General features: G+C 34.5%; 1 protein-coding gene and 1 long non-coding RNA gene across 12 annotated transcripts in view; one reads left to right on the top strand and one right to left on the bottom strand.

Annotated features, from left to right (window-relative positions):
* The window catches only part of LOC310901354 (sodium channel protein type 2 subunit alpha-like), a 130,980-nt gene extending 114,897 nt beyond the window's left edge, over nucleotides 1-16,083 (top strand). For all 11 annotated transcript variants that reach the window (XM_083840719.1, XM_083840722.1, XM_083840720.1 and 8 more), the window contains 7 exons: nucleotides 4,817-4,939; nucleotides 5,228-5,509; nucleotides 8,512-8,565; nucleotides 9,388-9,525; nucleotides 12,857-12,961; nucleotides 13,346-13,616; nucleotides 13,969-16,083. In XM_083840719.1, the coding sequence (XP_083696845.1) occupies nucleotides 4,817-4,939; nucleotides 5,228-5,509; nucleotides 8,512-8,565; nucleotides 9,388-9,525; nucleotides 12,857-12,961; nucleotides 13,346-13,616; nucleotides 13,969-15,152 (2,157 nt within the window). In that variant the 3' untranslated portion in view covers nucleotides 15,153-16,083. The remainder of the gene's footprint in view (nucleotides 1-4,816; nucleotides 4,940-5,227; nucleotides 5,510-8,511; nucleotides 8,566-9,387; nucleotides 9,526-12,856; nucleotides 12,962-13,345; nucleotides 13,617-13,968) is intronic.
* Nucleotides 1-16,648, bottom strand: part of LOC310901395 — a 119,132-nt gene that overhangs the window by 50,439 nt on the left and 52,045 nt on the right. Inside the window, exon 6 of the long non-coding RNA XR_014585759.1 lies at nucleotides 10,108-10,199. This is a non-coding gene — a long non-coding RNA (uncharacterized lncRNA). The remainder of the gene's footprint in view (nucleotides 1-10,107; nucleotides 10,200-16,648) is intronic.

Raw genomic sequence — 16,648 nt, 5'->3', positions numbered from 1 at the left:
CTGTCTCTGTTTTACTGCTCTGGGTCCCAATCAGTGATTGAGGTGTATCATCTGAAAGGTCTTAAGTCTTCTGGATTTGGTGACAAAGCAAGGAGGAAGACACAGAAGGGAGAGGGAGGGAGATTTAAGTGAGCACATAGGGTTAGCGTAGGACAGTTGATCCTGAGCTTAATGAGTCACCGGTGAAGAACTGTGGGTAGAGAATATCAGGCTGTCATGAAGACAGCAAAAGAAGGGGAGGGCAAGGAGGCAGCAATTAAAGTAAGGATAAGGTTTGAGGAAAACAAGTAGTGATAGCTTATGGATAGCTGCTGACGAATGATTCCTAACTTTTTGCAATCCTCGTTTTGACTATTACTGGGTTGAAAGAATAATTTCAGTGCAATTCTTCCATTTTTCTTTGACTTATGATTTTAGATTCTTGTTTTGGAAGCTGAAATTACTTTGGTTTTGTTTGGCGATGTCTCAGATTATAGAGAATGTCCCTTTAAGCTTCTCTGAGTTATTCTAAGAGGGAAAAAAAGCTGGATGTTAGGTGAAAGTATAAATGTTTTTCAACAATTGCAATAAAGTGAGGTAATTGCACTCCAAAGAAATTAATGAAATTAATGACATTGCATGATATTAGCATAAGTTCTTGTAAAGTTCTTTTTGCATAGACATTATAGAGGAAATTCAACAAACAGGTGGGGCAAACTAATCAGACGGAATCTGGAATCCAGAACAGAAATTATTTGTCCCTTACCAATATAATAGAATATTATTTTTTTAAAATACTTTTTTTTTTTTGGGGGGGGGGGGGGTTAGGGATGGAAGAAAGGCACAAGTAGTTTCATAAATCTTTCTCATTTAACTGTGCTTCAGTTTTTGACATCTATTACAGGGGTGGGGGGGAATCCCCAATTGGAGAAAATGGGCTAACTTAATGAAATGAAAATTAGCATGTTTTCTTAGAGAAGGAAGTTTTCTTTTCTTATTTTCTTCTCCTGCTGGCTTTCTAAGATGGTATCTTTACAGAACCGTGTGATACTTGAATTTGCATTTCTCTGTCCATTATAATTGCAATTTGTGAACATGAAAAATTAATAAATAAAAATCTATTACATCTTAAGAAGTGTTCAGAATTAGTATAATATAATATTTGTACAAGACTGTGTTGTGAAAGGTTGATCCTGCACTGTAGTTTTAAGATATTGAATTTAGCAAAGCGTACCATATCTCCGTAACAGTAGATGTGGACTATTCCCACTTTTCAGTGATTTCAGTGCTTTTGTGTAGCCACCTTCATCTCTTGCTGGTCATGCCTACATCTTATGATCTTATAGCAGCAGACCATAGTATAGTTTATGGTGGAAGGCACCTCTGGTTTTCTGGTCAAGCTCCTTGCTCAAAGCCAGGCCAACTTAGAAGTCAGCTCTAACTCAAAGTTACTTAGGTTACTTGGGATGAATACGCAGTTTTGAATGGAGATTCTGCCACACTACTGGGTGATCTTTTTCCAGTGTTTGACCATCTGTGTTATGTTTTTTTATTATTTTTCCCCCTAGAAAACATCCGGGGTGGCCTGCTTATAGCATTTTCTAACTTTATTGTAAGATTTGCTTGTACTGTTTTAATGTAGTAGTAAGTAACTTAAATTTTCTCTTACTGATGTTCTTCTTTTACCTGTTGGTTTAGGTAACAAGCAGTGTGCTGACCTCAGCTGTTGGAATCTATCTTTGCTTTATCTTCCTGTTTTACGCCTTTATTCACTGGAGATATTTGACATGCCACTACCAGTCTAAACAAGTGTTTCACAATGAGGCAACATTTTATAGGATCTTCTTATGCAAACTCTTCTGTACCTGTTGATCTAACCTCTCCAGCTGTCTCCTGTTAGGGAAAGAACCCCTGTGTTACCCATAGTTACCACAGGCTTATGTAGTGTTTGACAGCTTACTTGAACTACCCTTAGAGGAAAGAAATCTGCATCAGATTTCCTCATGTGTAGATGCAACAACATGTGACAGCTATCAGGAGTAGAAGACTTGGTGGGGACACAAATCATTGGTTCTCACTAGAAAACAGCAGTCATCAATCAGCTTCTTTTTTTCTGTTAATCCAGCTCAACTGAAGCTTTCAAAAATTATTTTAGTTTACTACAAGTGTATTAATGTTAAAAAAGGAAATAAACCTTAAGCCATATTGATTGTCCAAAGTAAGATGTTTCTACCTTTAGTTAACAGAACGTGTTTTTCTGTGAGTGCCCTGTTTGGTAGTTAGGAGAACAGAAGGTTGAAGTGAAGCTGAGGAGGATGGATTCTGTCTTAAAAGTATTATAACATTGTGTTTTATGTATTTTCCCTTTCTTTTCTTTACAATACACCTATTAGATTTACTGTATTGGAGAAAGTATATACTAATATTGTCATTTTACATCACAGAAATGTTAGTTAGCACTTCTATATAGAGAGGAAAGCTTAGAGCTGCTATCAGGTAGTGTCCGAACTGTGGTCATATACGAGGAAGAGGAGGAGATTTAAAAAGAAAAAAAAAAAAAAAAAACCAACAAACAAGTGCACGCATGCCTCTTTGCACGCACACAAACAACATCATGAGATGAACTATCCTGCCTCTCCATTTTCTCCTTTTAAAATAAATAAAGCAGAAAAAAATGCAAAATTATATTTCACTTTCTGAAGAAAGATATTCTTATGGCATCATTAAGTAGAAATGTACTAGTCAGGAAGAGGATTGCTTTCTATGTAAATATAATAATTGTATTATCACTAAGAAAATCTGGTTATCTGACAGATTTTCTCTTATATCTTCTCTAGAATTGTAGAAGTATGACCTTAAAGTCTTGATGGATTAATGCTTTCTACAACAAATGTTTCTCTAGCATTTGAATTTAAAGAAGCAACATTATTCTGAAACTAAGTATTATAGTTGAGTTTGTATAGGAATTAGAATTGCTGGAATAAACAAATGTCTTTGCACTCAGTGAGTGTGCTCTTTTTCTGGATCTTCTCATGAAAATGGAAAGTTTCTTCTTGTGAACTACCTGGCCTAACTATAGTTAGTTCAGCTGGTGAATTTTGTAAAGCTTTAGATGAGTTATTTCATAAATGCAGCAATACAGTCATTCATGATAATGCATTGTACTGATCACTGACTTGTATTTAATATATTATTCATATATATTATTATTCATATATATTGCACAGATGTTGAGTTCCCTAACTTTATTTTAGTTTTATCTAGTTAGTGTGATTTACAGAATCTTGATTTTAAAAACTCATGATTTTATTAAGACTTTGCATGCTACATTTAAAAGACATTTTAAAAAAATAGCCAGTTTCTCCTCATTATCTATGTATTTTATAATGTGCCACTGTTTAACCTACTTCTGTACTCTAAAGCAAATAGCTATAACATATCTGTGAGCTTCTTAATCATTCTTGGACTTTTTAACTTCAATTTTGAACTTAAGACACTGGAAGCAGTTCTCTTTCTCAAATGGAGATAAACATAGATTTTCTTCTGGCACTCGATATAAGGACTTCTAAATATCCAGCTTGTGGTAGTCTGTAGAGCCGTAGCTCACAATTAAGTTATCAACTCTGTCGTAACTCTTGTGACTGTCACAGCTACTGTTTTCCAGGAAACTGCTGTCCACTGTTACATGCATTTGAGTGCATTGCTTTTAGGTAATTGTACTAACATTTGTATTTATGTAGCCCATCATACAGTTAGTATTCATGCTTATCAGTGTCCTGTCTGATTCACCATATACCACTTCAACGACTTACCATCTGCAGGAAATATTAATTACTAGTTATTCATATATTGGCTATTATGTGAATTAGTTCTAAGTGCAAATTAGTAGAAGCAAATGCTGCTGGGTCACATTTTATCATGTCTGTAATGGTCAGTCTTAGAGTATAGTTTACTGTTTGAACGTTGCACGCAGAATGGGATGGGTTTTCAGTACATTACAGGCTTTGACAGAGTTTATTCAACTTATTATTATTATCGAGATAGTCATGCCCTCACAAACTTCAGGGGGGCTGATGTCGGAAGTGAAAGAACGCTTGGAATTTTTTAAGTGCTGAATCTAATTGGCTACTACTTTCATTTGAACTCACTGCAAAATTTTAGTGTAACACTTACACATCTGTGGACATACCTAATCATGTATCCTTTGTAATCAATGTCAGAACTCAATGTGGTTTTTGCTTTCCGCTTGACTGAGAATATTTTTGTGACATTTGAAGCGGAAGAGTAAAGCGTTGTATTCATCAACAAATGCAATGGATTTACCCTATTTAGTATATTCTTTTTTTTTTCAGCTGTTCTTTCACTAATTCTGAATCCATTTATTCCCTTGTGTTGTGTGTCTTTGTTAATATTGTATACAATGATGCACTTCATTGTTTTAATTTCTAGTAGTCCTCCTAACCTATTGCAGTGGTTTGTGCTAAAATATTGGATGAATTCTTTACCATTAAGAACTTATGAGAAATGCAAATATACTATTTGGTATGTTGTCTCAGACAGTAATACCTGAGAAAAATGTCGCATGTAATTCAACACAGCCTATGCCGTGCATTTTGTAAAAGTATTATGTGTGTTTTTATATATGCATAACATGTCAGTTATGAAAGTTTCAGAGATCATAAAGTCTCTTTTAGTTTAAATTGTTCTGAAATTTACAGTCAACTTTATTTTTTCTTTCTGATACCCAGATTTATGTTTTCTTTCCAGTAGGCATTATATTTGTATTGTGAGGCTATTCGAAAATTTAAAAATGTTAATTTTATATTCTTTCATCTAGGTCTCCTTGGTTAGCTTAGTAGCTCATGCCCTTGGTTTCGCAGAACTCAGTGCAATTAAATCCCTCCGAACATTAAGAGCTTTGAGACCTCTAAGAGCTTTGTCACGCTTTGAAGGCATGAGGGTAAGAAAAAAGGAAATCATGAAATAATGTGTAAAACAAATTCTTAAAAATATGTTTAATAAATTATTAAATCACTGAGGAACTCCAATCTGCATGTGAGTTGGCAAGGCACATAGTAACATGCTTTATTCTATTTTGTGTATTTCTATTTTTATTGGCATTATATCAGTGTATTTTAATGATTTAATCTAAATCTTCTGCTTTATTTGGAAAAATAAATGATTGCTGATATTTATATATAGGCATGTGCATACAGTTTTTAAAAAGCTTTTTTCTTTTGTTTATTAGGTGGTTGTGAATGCTCTTACTGGAGCAATCCCATCCATTATGAATGTACTTCTGGTTTGTCTTACATTCTGGCTAATTTTCAGCATCATGGGAGTAAATTTGTTTGCTGGCAAGTTTTTTAACTGTGTTAACACCACAACTGGTGCTCAGTTCCTACCAGAAGAAGTTGATAATGAAACTGAATGTGAAAATCTTATGAGCACTAAGACAGATGTTCGATGGAAAAATGTGAAAGTAAACTTTGATAATGTTGGAGCTGGTTATCTTTCTCTGCTTCAAGTCGTAAGTGAAATTTTGATAAATTAATTTTCCAGCTTTAAATTTTGTAGCAGTAATATTCAGTTCCATAATTTCCAATATTATTTTACAATATATGCATGGATAAAGGATTTGTTTTTATAAATGTGTTCTATTAAGCTATTTATAATTGATTGTGGTAAAAATCTTATAGATTCTATGGCAATTTTGGAAGAGGAGAAATATCTAATATCTGTCACATGAGTATAAAGTTTCTTTGCACCCAACCACTACTATCTTCCCAGTTCTACAGCAGTAAATCTAGTTAAAATAAATAAATGCAACTAGGATTAATTTTCTGCCATGGTAGTCAAATAGATGCATTCTACAGCTCATTCAAATAAAAAGAGTACACTACTGGAATGGAAATATGGAGATGAAGGAAAAAGTTTTAAATTCCCTTTTTCGTTTCTGTTCTTTCCCTTGTAACAATTCCTATTAGCCACAGTCTAGTTATTGTCTGTCAAGTGTTCATTTTTTTTTTTGTAGATAATTTGTAGCTTGTTTCTAGATGAGCAGTTGCCAAATTTACTACTGGTAGATATCAAAGCACAAGCCTCTTTTAAAAGCAGCATGTGTAGATTGGAGCCAGTAGGACAGAAACATGTATTCGTAATTAGGTTCACTTGATACACTGCTTCTGGGAAAACAGTTGTGTTCATAAGCACTTGGCCATTATTCTGTCTCTTAAACTCTCCAGCTGGTAGTGAGTAGCTAGTATTGTGCTAGAAAGTTACCATCTGATTGCTCAAGGGAGAAATAGTGGCTATTTCTATATGGCACTAGGCTATTGCATAATTTACTGATGTAGAGGACAGCAGTGTCTATGCCTTTGTTACTTATCTTGCATAGAATTGTTCAACTATGTAATGTTTCCAGTAAACGAAACATTTATACCTTAATATCATGGTGGACAGGAGTATTTTCCTGGAGTATTAGGCACACCTGGATTTATTTCACTATATCTGATACAGTAGAAATATTTGAATTCCTGAAAATTTTTCATGACAACAAGTATTAACATTACTGTTGCCACATGTAGTCACTTCCTATTTGGGTTTGAATAGTTCGTCTTTTTATCTTGTTTCTGGTAACAAAAAGTGACTTTCTGGAACACCATTTCAGGCTAAATTGTTCAGAAATCAACAAAACTGGTAGAAGGACAGAGGTGCTGGTCAGCTTCTCTTGAGACAAGGTCTTGATAAAAATGTGTTTTTTCTCAGACTTCCACAGGCATGGTTTTTGCTCATTGCTCATTCAGCACAGGAATAGCAAAAACAGATGGAGAATCTGAAATATTTAATATTGGTGGTAGTTTGCCGCTCATCCAAAAGTCCAAAAGCTCAGTTGGGCCTAGTTAGCCATTATGCTTCTGAACAGTCAATTAACTGCAGAACTGTAAACTTAAGCTTCTGTTTATAACTTTTTTTTCTCCTACTACTCAAGCAGTTCATCTTCTCTGGGAATTCTCAGCTTTCTTTGTGAGAATTAAAGGGAGGTAGTAACTTAAATGCTGGATTCTGCATTATATTTCAGTGAAGGACTCTGTTATATACAACGAAGTTGAATTTATACCACTCATTCAGTAACTTTGTTCAGTAAAAGATGTCTGGGCCCACTGTCACACCTCTTCTCCCTGTCACAACCAAAAGAAAATTGCTTAGTTGACGAAGACTTGATATGTTGAACAGGGCAGAAACATTTTTTTTTTTTCCTATATTGTGAATAAGATACAGTGTCATGCTGTAGTCAACACTTTTTCTATACCTACTAGGCAGCTCAGGCTGATAATTAACTTTTCTTTCATTTTCCACAGCCCACAGGTGAATGTAAGGATTATGTTCATATTGGTAGAAAATATTAAAATGTGTTATCTCAGTGTGTATGGTAGTAGATACTATTTACCTGTTTCAGATAATAGAGCTATATAATCTCTGCATTCCACACCTATAATAGGACACAGCTTACACCATGTTCTGCAATTTTTAAGCTTTGTTCACAAAAATCAGTCAGGATAATCAGAGAATGGTGCCCGTATTGAGACAGATCTATTATATTGATGGTGTCTGTTTTTAATCCCTTCATTTGTACTTCATATATACTATGAATGTTGCTAGTTAAAAAAGTAAAGTATGTAGACATTGTAGAATCACACAGGCAGAACTTTCATTCCCTTAGCACCATCCTGAACCACAGAGGTTATTTTCAGTAATCTCACAGTCATTCTTAACAGACACAGGAGGTACAAAATCTGTGCATAAACTGGACAGCAAAGAGATTACACATGCTAACAAATGCAGTGCAGTAATTTTATATAGGGTAGGAAGGTATTTCATATTCAAAGAGAGATGGCAAACTTATTTCTAAACTTTTTAGACTGTGTAGGTAAAAGCGTAGCTAAAAGTATAGCTGCAGCATTTTTAAATAATAATTTATTTCTCTGAGTCATATAAAATGATTAAATTAAAACTTTTCACATAGTAAATGCAATAGTAACTTTTTCTAGGTAGAAGCTGTCTGTCTAAACAATTTAAAACTTTACATTTTCTTAAGATTTCTTGAGACTATTTATCTTACGGAATTTCTTTTAGGACAATTTGCATATTCTGTCTGGAAAATGCCAACCAGTGGTGGCATTCTTTAGTTTTTGGTTGTCAGAAAGTTGGAGCTGAGAGAAAGACTGCAGTTTACAACAAGGCTGTTTTTCTCAGATATTTATTTCAACTCATTCCACATAGAATTCATATGAATTTGCCTGAAGACTAGAATTTGTTTATTGTTTAAGTATTAGTAAATAATAATATACCACAGTAAATTATTTTTTGTGAATAAATCACTCATTTCTTACCACCGTCTCTTAATATTCCCTTCTATTTCTGTGTGCAAATATGTTGCAAGAAAGTCTTTTATAGTTCAGAATATTTACAATATTTGAGGTGTCTTTATTTAAAGCTTTGATGGAAAATGTTAACAAACTTTGTTTTTAGGCAACATTTAAAGGATGGATGGAGATAATGTATGCTGCTGTTGACTCTAGAGAAGTAAGTGCAATGTAAAATTCACTAAACAAATACAAGGTTGATGTGATGCTTCTTGAATGGCAGTTGAAATAAAGAAACAAAGAATAAATATAAAATACTGATATTTTTCTATACAGATCTTAAGTTATAAAGTAATTAAGTGGATATATTTTTAATAGGTAGAAAAAAAAAACACATGAAGTAGACCTACATGAAGTTTTGCTACTTTAATAAGTTAATAAGTAATCTATGCGTAACATTGAGTAACATAACTAGTGAAATTTAGTTTCCTATGGATCTCTGTCACTGAGATTGTACAATTGTACAGATCAGGTTTTTCTTGTCTCCAAAATAAATAAATAAATAAAGCAAGTGGCAGCAGCTGCAGTAGCTAATCCAGAGCTGCATGCTGCACTCTGACAATCTCAAAAAACAAAATGGCAGAATTTTTCCCGTTTTAATGCAGGTATTTTTTTGCATCTCTCCTCTATCCAACTACTGATCTGCATACAATCCATAGGAGCTGAATTACTTTTGATACTTGCATACTTCTGTCAAATTTAGTAGGTTATATGTAAAACATCAAGTGCTATTAGAGATGAGCTGGCAGACTTAAAGGGGAGGAAAGGTGGGTCTGTGTGTGCATTCATCGATGCCTGTATTAAATAAATTTACAAGATCAAAGATTAAGTGTAGGATATGCTCCAAAATAGCTAATCTGCATCCCCCTCTCTCTTTCCTTGTTGTTTTTCCATCTGGTTGCAGCTTCTGTTTCTGCTCAGTCTTCTGTAATTTGTCTTCACTGTTATCAGTGATGTATTGCTGTTTTTCTGTGTTATATAGGTAGGGAAACAGCCCAAGTATGAGGATAACCTATACATGTATCTTTACTTTGTTGCCTTTATCATCTTTGGATCGTTTTTCACCCTAAATTTATTCATTGGTGTCATCATAGATAACTTCAACCAACAAAAAAAGAAGATAAGTATCACCATGTTTCATTGTCATGATACCTCATTGTCATTGAGCATCCAGCAAAGTCATAATATATAATGTATCAAGGATCCTGAAACTATTGATCAGTACTGCAAGACGAAAGAGTTGGAAAACTGTCATAAGTTGGTAGTGAGTTTGTAAGAGAAAAAAATCTTGACGTGTGAAAATGTGTTCTCTTGCCTTTTTTTCCAACTGAAAAGGTTTCTGTTATTCAAATGAACGCAGGTTTGTGTCAAGAACTTCAGGAGGATTAAAGTAGATCAAAATGCAGACTGTGATGGCAAGTTAAGTTCTATTTGGGTATGACGGCAAGTTAAATTCTATTTGCTGTCTATAAACTTTAAATGTTGTATACAGTAGCCTTATTTTTCTGTATGTTCTGTTCTGTTTGAAACAGAATCATACTGGAATTTTGTTTAATAAAAAGGGTGCTGCTAAGTAATAGTAAGGCAGAACATAATTTTGTAGAAACATAGACTTATTTCCTAGACACGTACTCATTTGTGATTCTAGATGGCTTGTCAAATTTGATTCATTGTACTCAAAGAAAGATACTGCTAGACTTACTGTGATGGAAAATTCCAGTGAATCTTTGCATATGCCATGTATAGAAATCTACACGGAAGATGGCATACTGGAATAAGTTCTTGTAAAAAAATCTTTAAAAAACAAAAACACTTTTTTCACCTCTTGAACTCTTCAGATGGTCTGTTAAAGTAATCTAATCCTGACGGTAAGTTTCCTGGATAATCATGCCTGAATAAGTCCAGTGGAATGTATTCAGTCATGGTCTACAGAAAAAGGTTAAATATTTCAAGAAATCTAAGGTGCAAATAAATGTATTATACTTTTGACAACTGTCTTTATATTCTCATTTGAATTCTGAGAGGTTTTAACTTTTTGTCTCTTTGACAGTACTTTTCTTCTCACTGTGCTCTGTAGAGAGAGCATAAATTGTATAAATTTATTCTCTCATTGAGTTGTATAGAAATACTTGTCTCTTGGATAGGAACTTTGGTCTTGCAATTCTTTTAGTCCTCTTTTTCCTCATAGCTTTGCAGTGTTTCATTTCTTCTAATTTTTCCTCCATCTTGCTTCAGTTTTTCTGTCCATTTCTCTCTTTAGTCCTCAGAAGGAGAGATCTTGGCCTATATTGTAGAGGTGTCCCAACATGGCTTGTGAAATCCAACCCTTGGGTTAAGATTTTATTTTTATTTTTTTTTAAATCTGCCAGTCCAGTATATCTGACTACAACGTTTTTGGTCATAAACATTAAAGAAACATGGAAAAAAGCCTACCACTTGAGATTGGAGTGTGTAGCTTCATATGTTGCTGCAGATCTTCTGAGTCTCTTATCTGCACACCCAAATAAGAGAAAGAAAGTTTGTGCTTACAAAACTGAGGTCGTCTTTATCCTCCAGTAAGATGTCCCCATACATACACACATTGAATAGCATCAGAGGCTTCTAAGACTTAAAAGGAGTTGGTTCAGTTTCATCTGATCCCGCAAGAGGAAGACTAAGGAAGCTATGTACATGCTATTGGCATTTTTGTCAGTCTGTATATAGGAAGGTCTCTTTCTGGCATTGTGGTATCCTTGTACTTTTGTAGCTATTGTAACTGTCACCAAAAAAGTTAAATAGACTGGGAAACATTCTATTTGTGTGGTACTGTTCACTTTCACACAGCTAATTAGCAATTGTTACTGGCCTGTCATTTCAATGTATAGAGGCACCTGTGCTCATAGAAATGCATAGGATATGTAGCGTGTGGTTACCCAGCAATATTCTTGTCTTTGTTCTGCCTTCACATCACTGAAAGCTACCTGTTTTGGTAGGGATTGCTGATTTGGTAGGGATGTTGCTGGGATATGAATGGGAAAGACATGTTGCAATATACTGTCCCTGTGTTGTTAAACTACGTGCATTTCTTTGGTCCCTGAGTGCAACCCACATTCAGTACATTAGTTGCCTTGGGGAAAATATATTCCACTAGCTGTCAAATTGCTAACTGTTACAGTCCTCAAAGGCGTATAAAGCGTATCTCACCTTGAGACAGCCATTCTCCCAATGAATCACAGACAGAGACAGCGATGTTCGCAATTTATAGCCATTACATCAGTGAGGCAGCAGAAGAAATGGCCAGTTCAATGCCAGTTCCTTTAAACTGTTGTGGTTGTTTGTTTGTTTGTTTAAATTTATTTTTATTTTGTGTGTGTTTGTTTTGTTTTTGTGTTGTTATTGTTTTGAAATTTCTGCTGGGTAAAATCTGATAGATTCACACTTTGACCATAATCAGCAAATTAATTTCTTCTTGTTTTTTTTCCAGAACCCTAGGTCTCTAATACCTGAATTTTACTTGAACATGTGGTTTATGAGAAGAGTGTACTGAACAAAATCTCTTTTGATTTCTAAATCTTCATATCTGTGTGTAGCTATAGCTGAAAGGCTCAAACATGTTCGGATTCATTATTACTTGATTGAGAAGATTGACACAGTATTTAACAAAGTCACATTTGCCTGTGACTGAAATTCATTTCCAAATGCTCCAGCATCATGCATACCTGGAATGTATTTGAAATCAAGTGCATGGAAGAAAAGTAGTTACTTGTCAAAAATAATATTTTAACAAGTATTACATACGACAGTTTTGATAGCATTCTCTTCAGATTGCTGTCCTATTATTCAAGCAAGAAACCCCAAAGAGTATACCAATGCTTTTTGATGCCCTTATTGATGGAGGGGGATGATCATACCCCAGACATGTACAGTAGTACTACTGTGGCAGCAAGTATCTGAACAGAGATACCTGTACTCACATGATAAAATGTGGATTCTGAAAACTAACTAATGTCAGTAATTTCTTTCTCTTCATATTTTCTCTCTGAAGACATGTCAGTTCTAAATGAACCTTTCTACCTTTGAAGCTTTTAATTTTGGTTGATTGATTTGCAATGTGGAGTTCATCCATACAATGAATGTATTTTTAAAAGTTGTTTTTTTACATTATTTTACATACAATGTGTATTTTTATAAGTTTTTCCATACTTATTTAAATGAATTATATTTAACCAGTTCTATTTTTTTGTTTGTTTGTTTTAAATAACCGATAAAAGTTGTTTTCTATTTCAGTTCCTTAATTTGTTTCATTTTTCCAGCAAGGCTTGCAAAATACTTTAATGATCTTTGATATAATTACTGTTTGGTTGTTTGTTTTTTTTATATCAACATGTAAGAATGAATGCATGGTTCATACAAATACAAATTAATTGATTTAAAGACTTGGCTGTAATCAGTTTTTACTTTTATTATTTTACCTTGGAGGTCAAGATATTTTTATGACAGAAGAACAGAAGAAATACTATAATGCAATGAAGAAATTGGGTTCCAAAAAACCACAAAAACCTATACCTAGACCAACGGTAAGAATATGTGCTACTCTTGTGTCATCTATGTTTGGTAACAGCAGTACCTTAACTACTAAAAGTCTCCCTTAACTCTAAAATGTTTTAGGCCTAGTTGAAATTCTCTTAATTCAAAGCGGAAACGTATATATTCTGCAGGAAGTCTCTCATAGTTGTTATGCCTGGGGAAATACAGAATCAAAGGATATGATAAAGTAGAAGTCTGTTGGGTTTTGAGGGGAAAACAAAAAACTGGCAAACAGAAAAATTGCTAGAGAGTGCTTTTAGATTTTTCGGCTTGTTGCTTGGTTGTGTATTTTGGGGGAGGAATAAAGTAGTAGGACAGAAAAAAATGTTCATTACATGCAACATACTATTACATTTTCTTTTTTCTCCCTTCAGAATAAATTGCAAGGCTTGGTGTTTGATATTGTAACAAAGCAAGCATTTGATATCAGCATTATGGTCCTCATCTGTCTTAACATGGTCACCATGATGATAGAAACAGATGACCAGGGTGAACTGATGCAAAATATTTTATACTGGATTAACTTGGTATTTGTTGTCCTTTTCACTGGCGAATGTGTCTTCAAATTGTTCTCACTACGATATTATTACTTCACCATTGGCTGGAATATATTTGATTTTGTGGTTGTTATTCTATCAATAGTAGGTAAGAAACTCTTCCATTTCAAATGAAATACAGTACGGTATATTTTTTAAATGTTTTATCTCTGCAAAGTTTTATAGATTAGAGGAATACTTAATTTTTATTTCTCCTGATTATTTAGGAAGTGTGAAGCATACTTGAGAATAGTACCTGCTCAATAATTCCATATCAAATTTAATACTCATTTTTTCGAAGAGTGCTGGAAAAAAATCTTAAATTACCCATAGCAAATTAAAAACTATTGACTCATCCTCCAGTTACAATTTCCAGAAATTTCACAGATAGAGTTGTTCTTCATTCTTACTCTTTCTTGTGGATTATGTTAGCCTTTTAATTTTATTTTTATCTTTCACAGGTATGTTTTTAGCTAAGGTGATTGAAAAGTATTTTGTGTCCCCCACATTATTCCGAGTCGTACGACTTGCCAGAATAGGTCGAATCCTGCGTCTCATTAAAGGCGCTAAGGGAATCCGCACTCTGCTCTTTGCTTTGATGATGTCTCTTCCTGCTCTGTTCAACATTGGTCTGCTGCTGTTCCTGGTCATGTTTATCTATGCGATATTTGGCATGTCCAACTTTGCCTACGTTAAGAGGGAAGCTGGGATTGATGACATGTTCAACTTTGAAACATTTGGCAACAGCATGATCTGCCTATTTCAAATCACCACATCTGCTGGCTGGGATGGTTTGTTAGCCCCAATTCTGAACAGTGGGAAGCCGGACTGTGACCCTGACAAACCTCATCCGGGGAGCTCTGTTAAAGGCGACTGCGGCAACCCTTCCGTTGGGATTTTCTTCTTTGTCAGCTACATCATCATATCCTTTCTGGTAGTGGTGAACATGTACATTGCTGTGATTCTGGAGAACTTTGGTGTTGCCACTGAAGAAAGTGCTGAACCCTTGGGTGAGGATGACTTTGAGATGTTCTATGAGGTTTGGGAAAAATATGATCCAGATGCCACACAATTCATAGAATATAGCAAACTGTCTGATTTTGCAGCTTCTCTGGATCCTCCTCTTAATATACCAAAACCAAACACAATTCAGCTTATTGCAATGGATCTGCCCATGGTAAGCGGTGACAGAATTCACTGCCTTGACATCTTGTTCGCTTTCACAAAGCGTGTTTTGGGGGAAAGTGATGAGATGGATGCCCTCAGAATCCAGATGGAAGATCGTTTTATGGCAGCCAATCCTTCTAAAGTCTCCTATGAACCAATCACAACCACATTAAAACGCAAACAGGAGGAAGTGTCTGCTACTATTATTCAGCGTGCTTATAGATGTTATCTTTTAAGGCAGTCAATAAAGAAACTTTTGTATATGTATCGCAAAGATGGGGTTGATCTCCTTAGCAAAAAAGATATGATTTTTGGTAAGTTAAGTGAAAACTCACCTCCAGAGAAAATGGATATGACTACATCCACCACATCTCCACCTTCTTATGATAGCGTAACAAAACCAGAAAAGGAAAAATATGAAGATGACAAATCAGAGAAAGAAGACAAGGGGAAAGACAGAAAAGGAAATAAAAAGTAAAAGAGGACATAAATATATGGTCTGTGGTGGCTGTTTACAGCCTGAGAAGATGACATTTTTATCAATAATACTTTTATTGGAGGATTATGCCAAAATGACAAATTTTTACATATTTACCCAGTGCTACAGTCAGTGCCTGTACCAAGATAATGACTTGTCATTAGTAAACCCTGTATGTAAGAGGGAAACAACCTTGCCAGAAATGTAGCCTTTATTACCAGCTGACAATAATGGAGAAGAGACTCTAAATTTCTTCTTGGACTGTACTGACCTTGAATGGAATGCAAAATTACCAGTCATAAGTCTGTATTTTGTGGAATAAGTGTATCCACTGTGTACACTTCATCTGTTAAGTTCCGTTTGTGTAATTTCTTTTGGTGATCTCATTTGCTTTAATTCATATACTATTATTTGTAATTCTGCTGTGTTGAGGAAAAAGGTGAATACTCTTTCAGAGGAACACAAATGTTAGGAATACGTAATTACGTCATCATAATGTGAACATAGTTGTCTTCAAGCGAGCACTTCTAAAAGCAGAAAGACAAGATTCCAGATTCTTGGGCCTCTCTAGATCAAATCAACAGCAAATGATACAGAACAGAGCTTAAAAAAATAATTTATCAGGAAACAAAACAAGGGAGGAATCATTTTCACAGAAAGAAGGTTGGTAGTTTGATCTCTTTATTAATTCTTCATTTATTACACAGTCCTATTCAGGTAATGATTTAAATAAATCATGCTACATGCAATTCCTGTTTTGAAAAATATGAAACTTAAAAAAAAAAAAAAAAATCTTTCAGGGTCCTAGATAGCACTTAGTTCCTGAGGGTTTTAAACAATTCTATCACAGAAAAGCTGTAAACACCAACTTTTGCCTATAGGGAATTACTGAAATAAAGTGGTAATCTTTTTTTTTAATTTTTTTTTTTTTTTTTTAGAAAATCTTTAGACCCACTAATAAGTAGCTTTGATACTCCATTCCAAAGTCAATCTCTGCAGGTTTTATTTATTTTGTATAAATAAAACCGATTTAAGACAGTAATCAAAGCTATATGTGTAAACTGATAGCAAAATACCTACTGGGACAAATTTTGCTTTAGTGTATACCTCAGGCTGAAATTTCTGTACTTTGTAGAAATGGACCATGACAGAGACATGTACATTGGAGGTGGTTTCAACCCCCATGGCACTCTAGTCAGGTTTCCACTGTACGAAATGCAATCTTCGATAGAAGGCTGAGGTGTCCAAAAGGATGTGCTTGAATCAGCTTTGTCCTGCACTGTGGTTTACATCACTTTTTTTTTCATCAAGGCTTACACTTCATATGCAAGTAAAATGTTCTCTGTTACTTAATCAGTTGTTTTACACAGTGGTATCGGTTTGAAAAGAGACAATGACCTAAGTACTGTATTTATTGCATCAAATATGTACCCTACTAAGTGTAGCTTATAACGTTTCAATAGATAGCTTGATATATTCTGTAATACTCCAAATAA

The sequence above is a fragment of the Anser anser genome (genome assembly GCF_964211835.1).
Source record: "Anser anser genome assembly, chromosome: 6".
NCBI classification, from domain to species: Eukaryota; Metazoa; Chordata; class Aves; order Anseriformes; family Anatidae; genus Anser; species Anser anser.
Note: the sequence above shows the minus strand (reverse complement) of the source record. Positions and strands in the feature narration are given on the sequence as shown.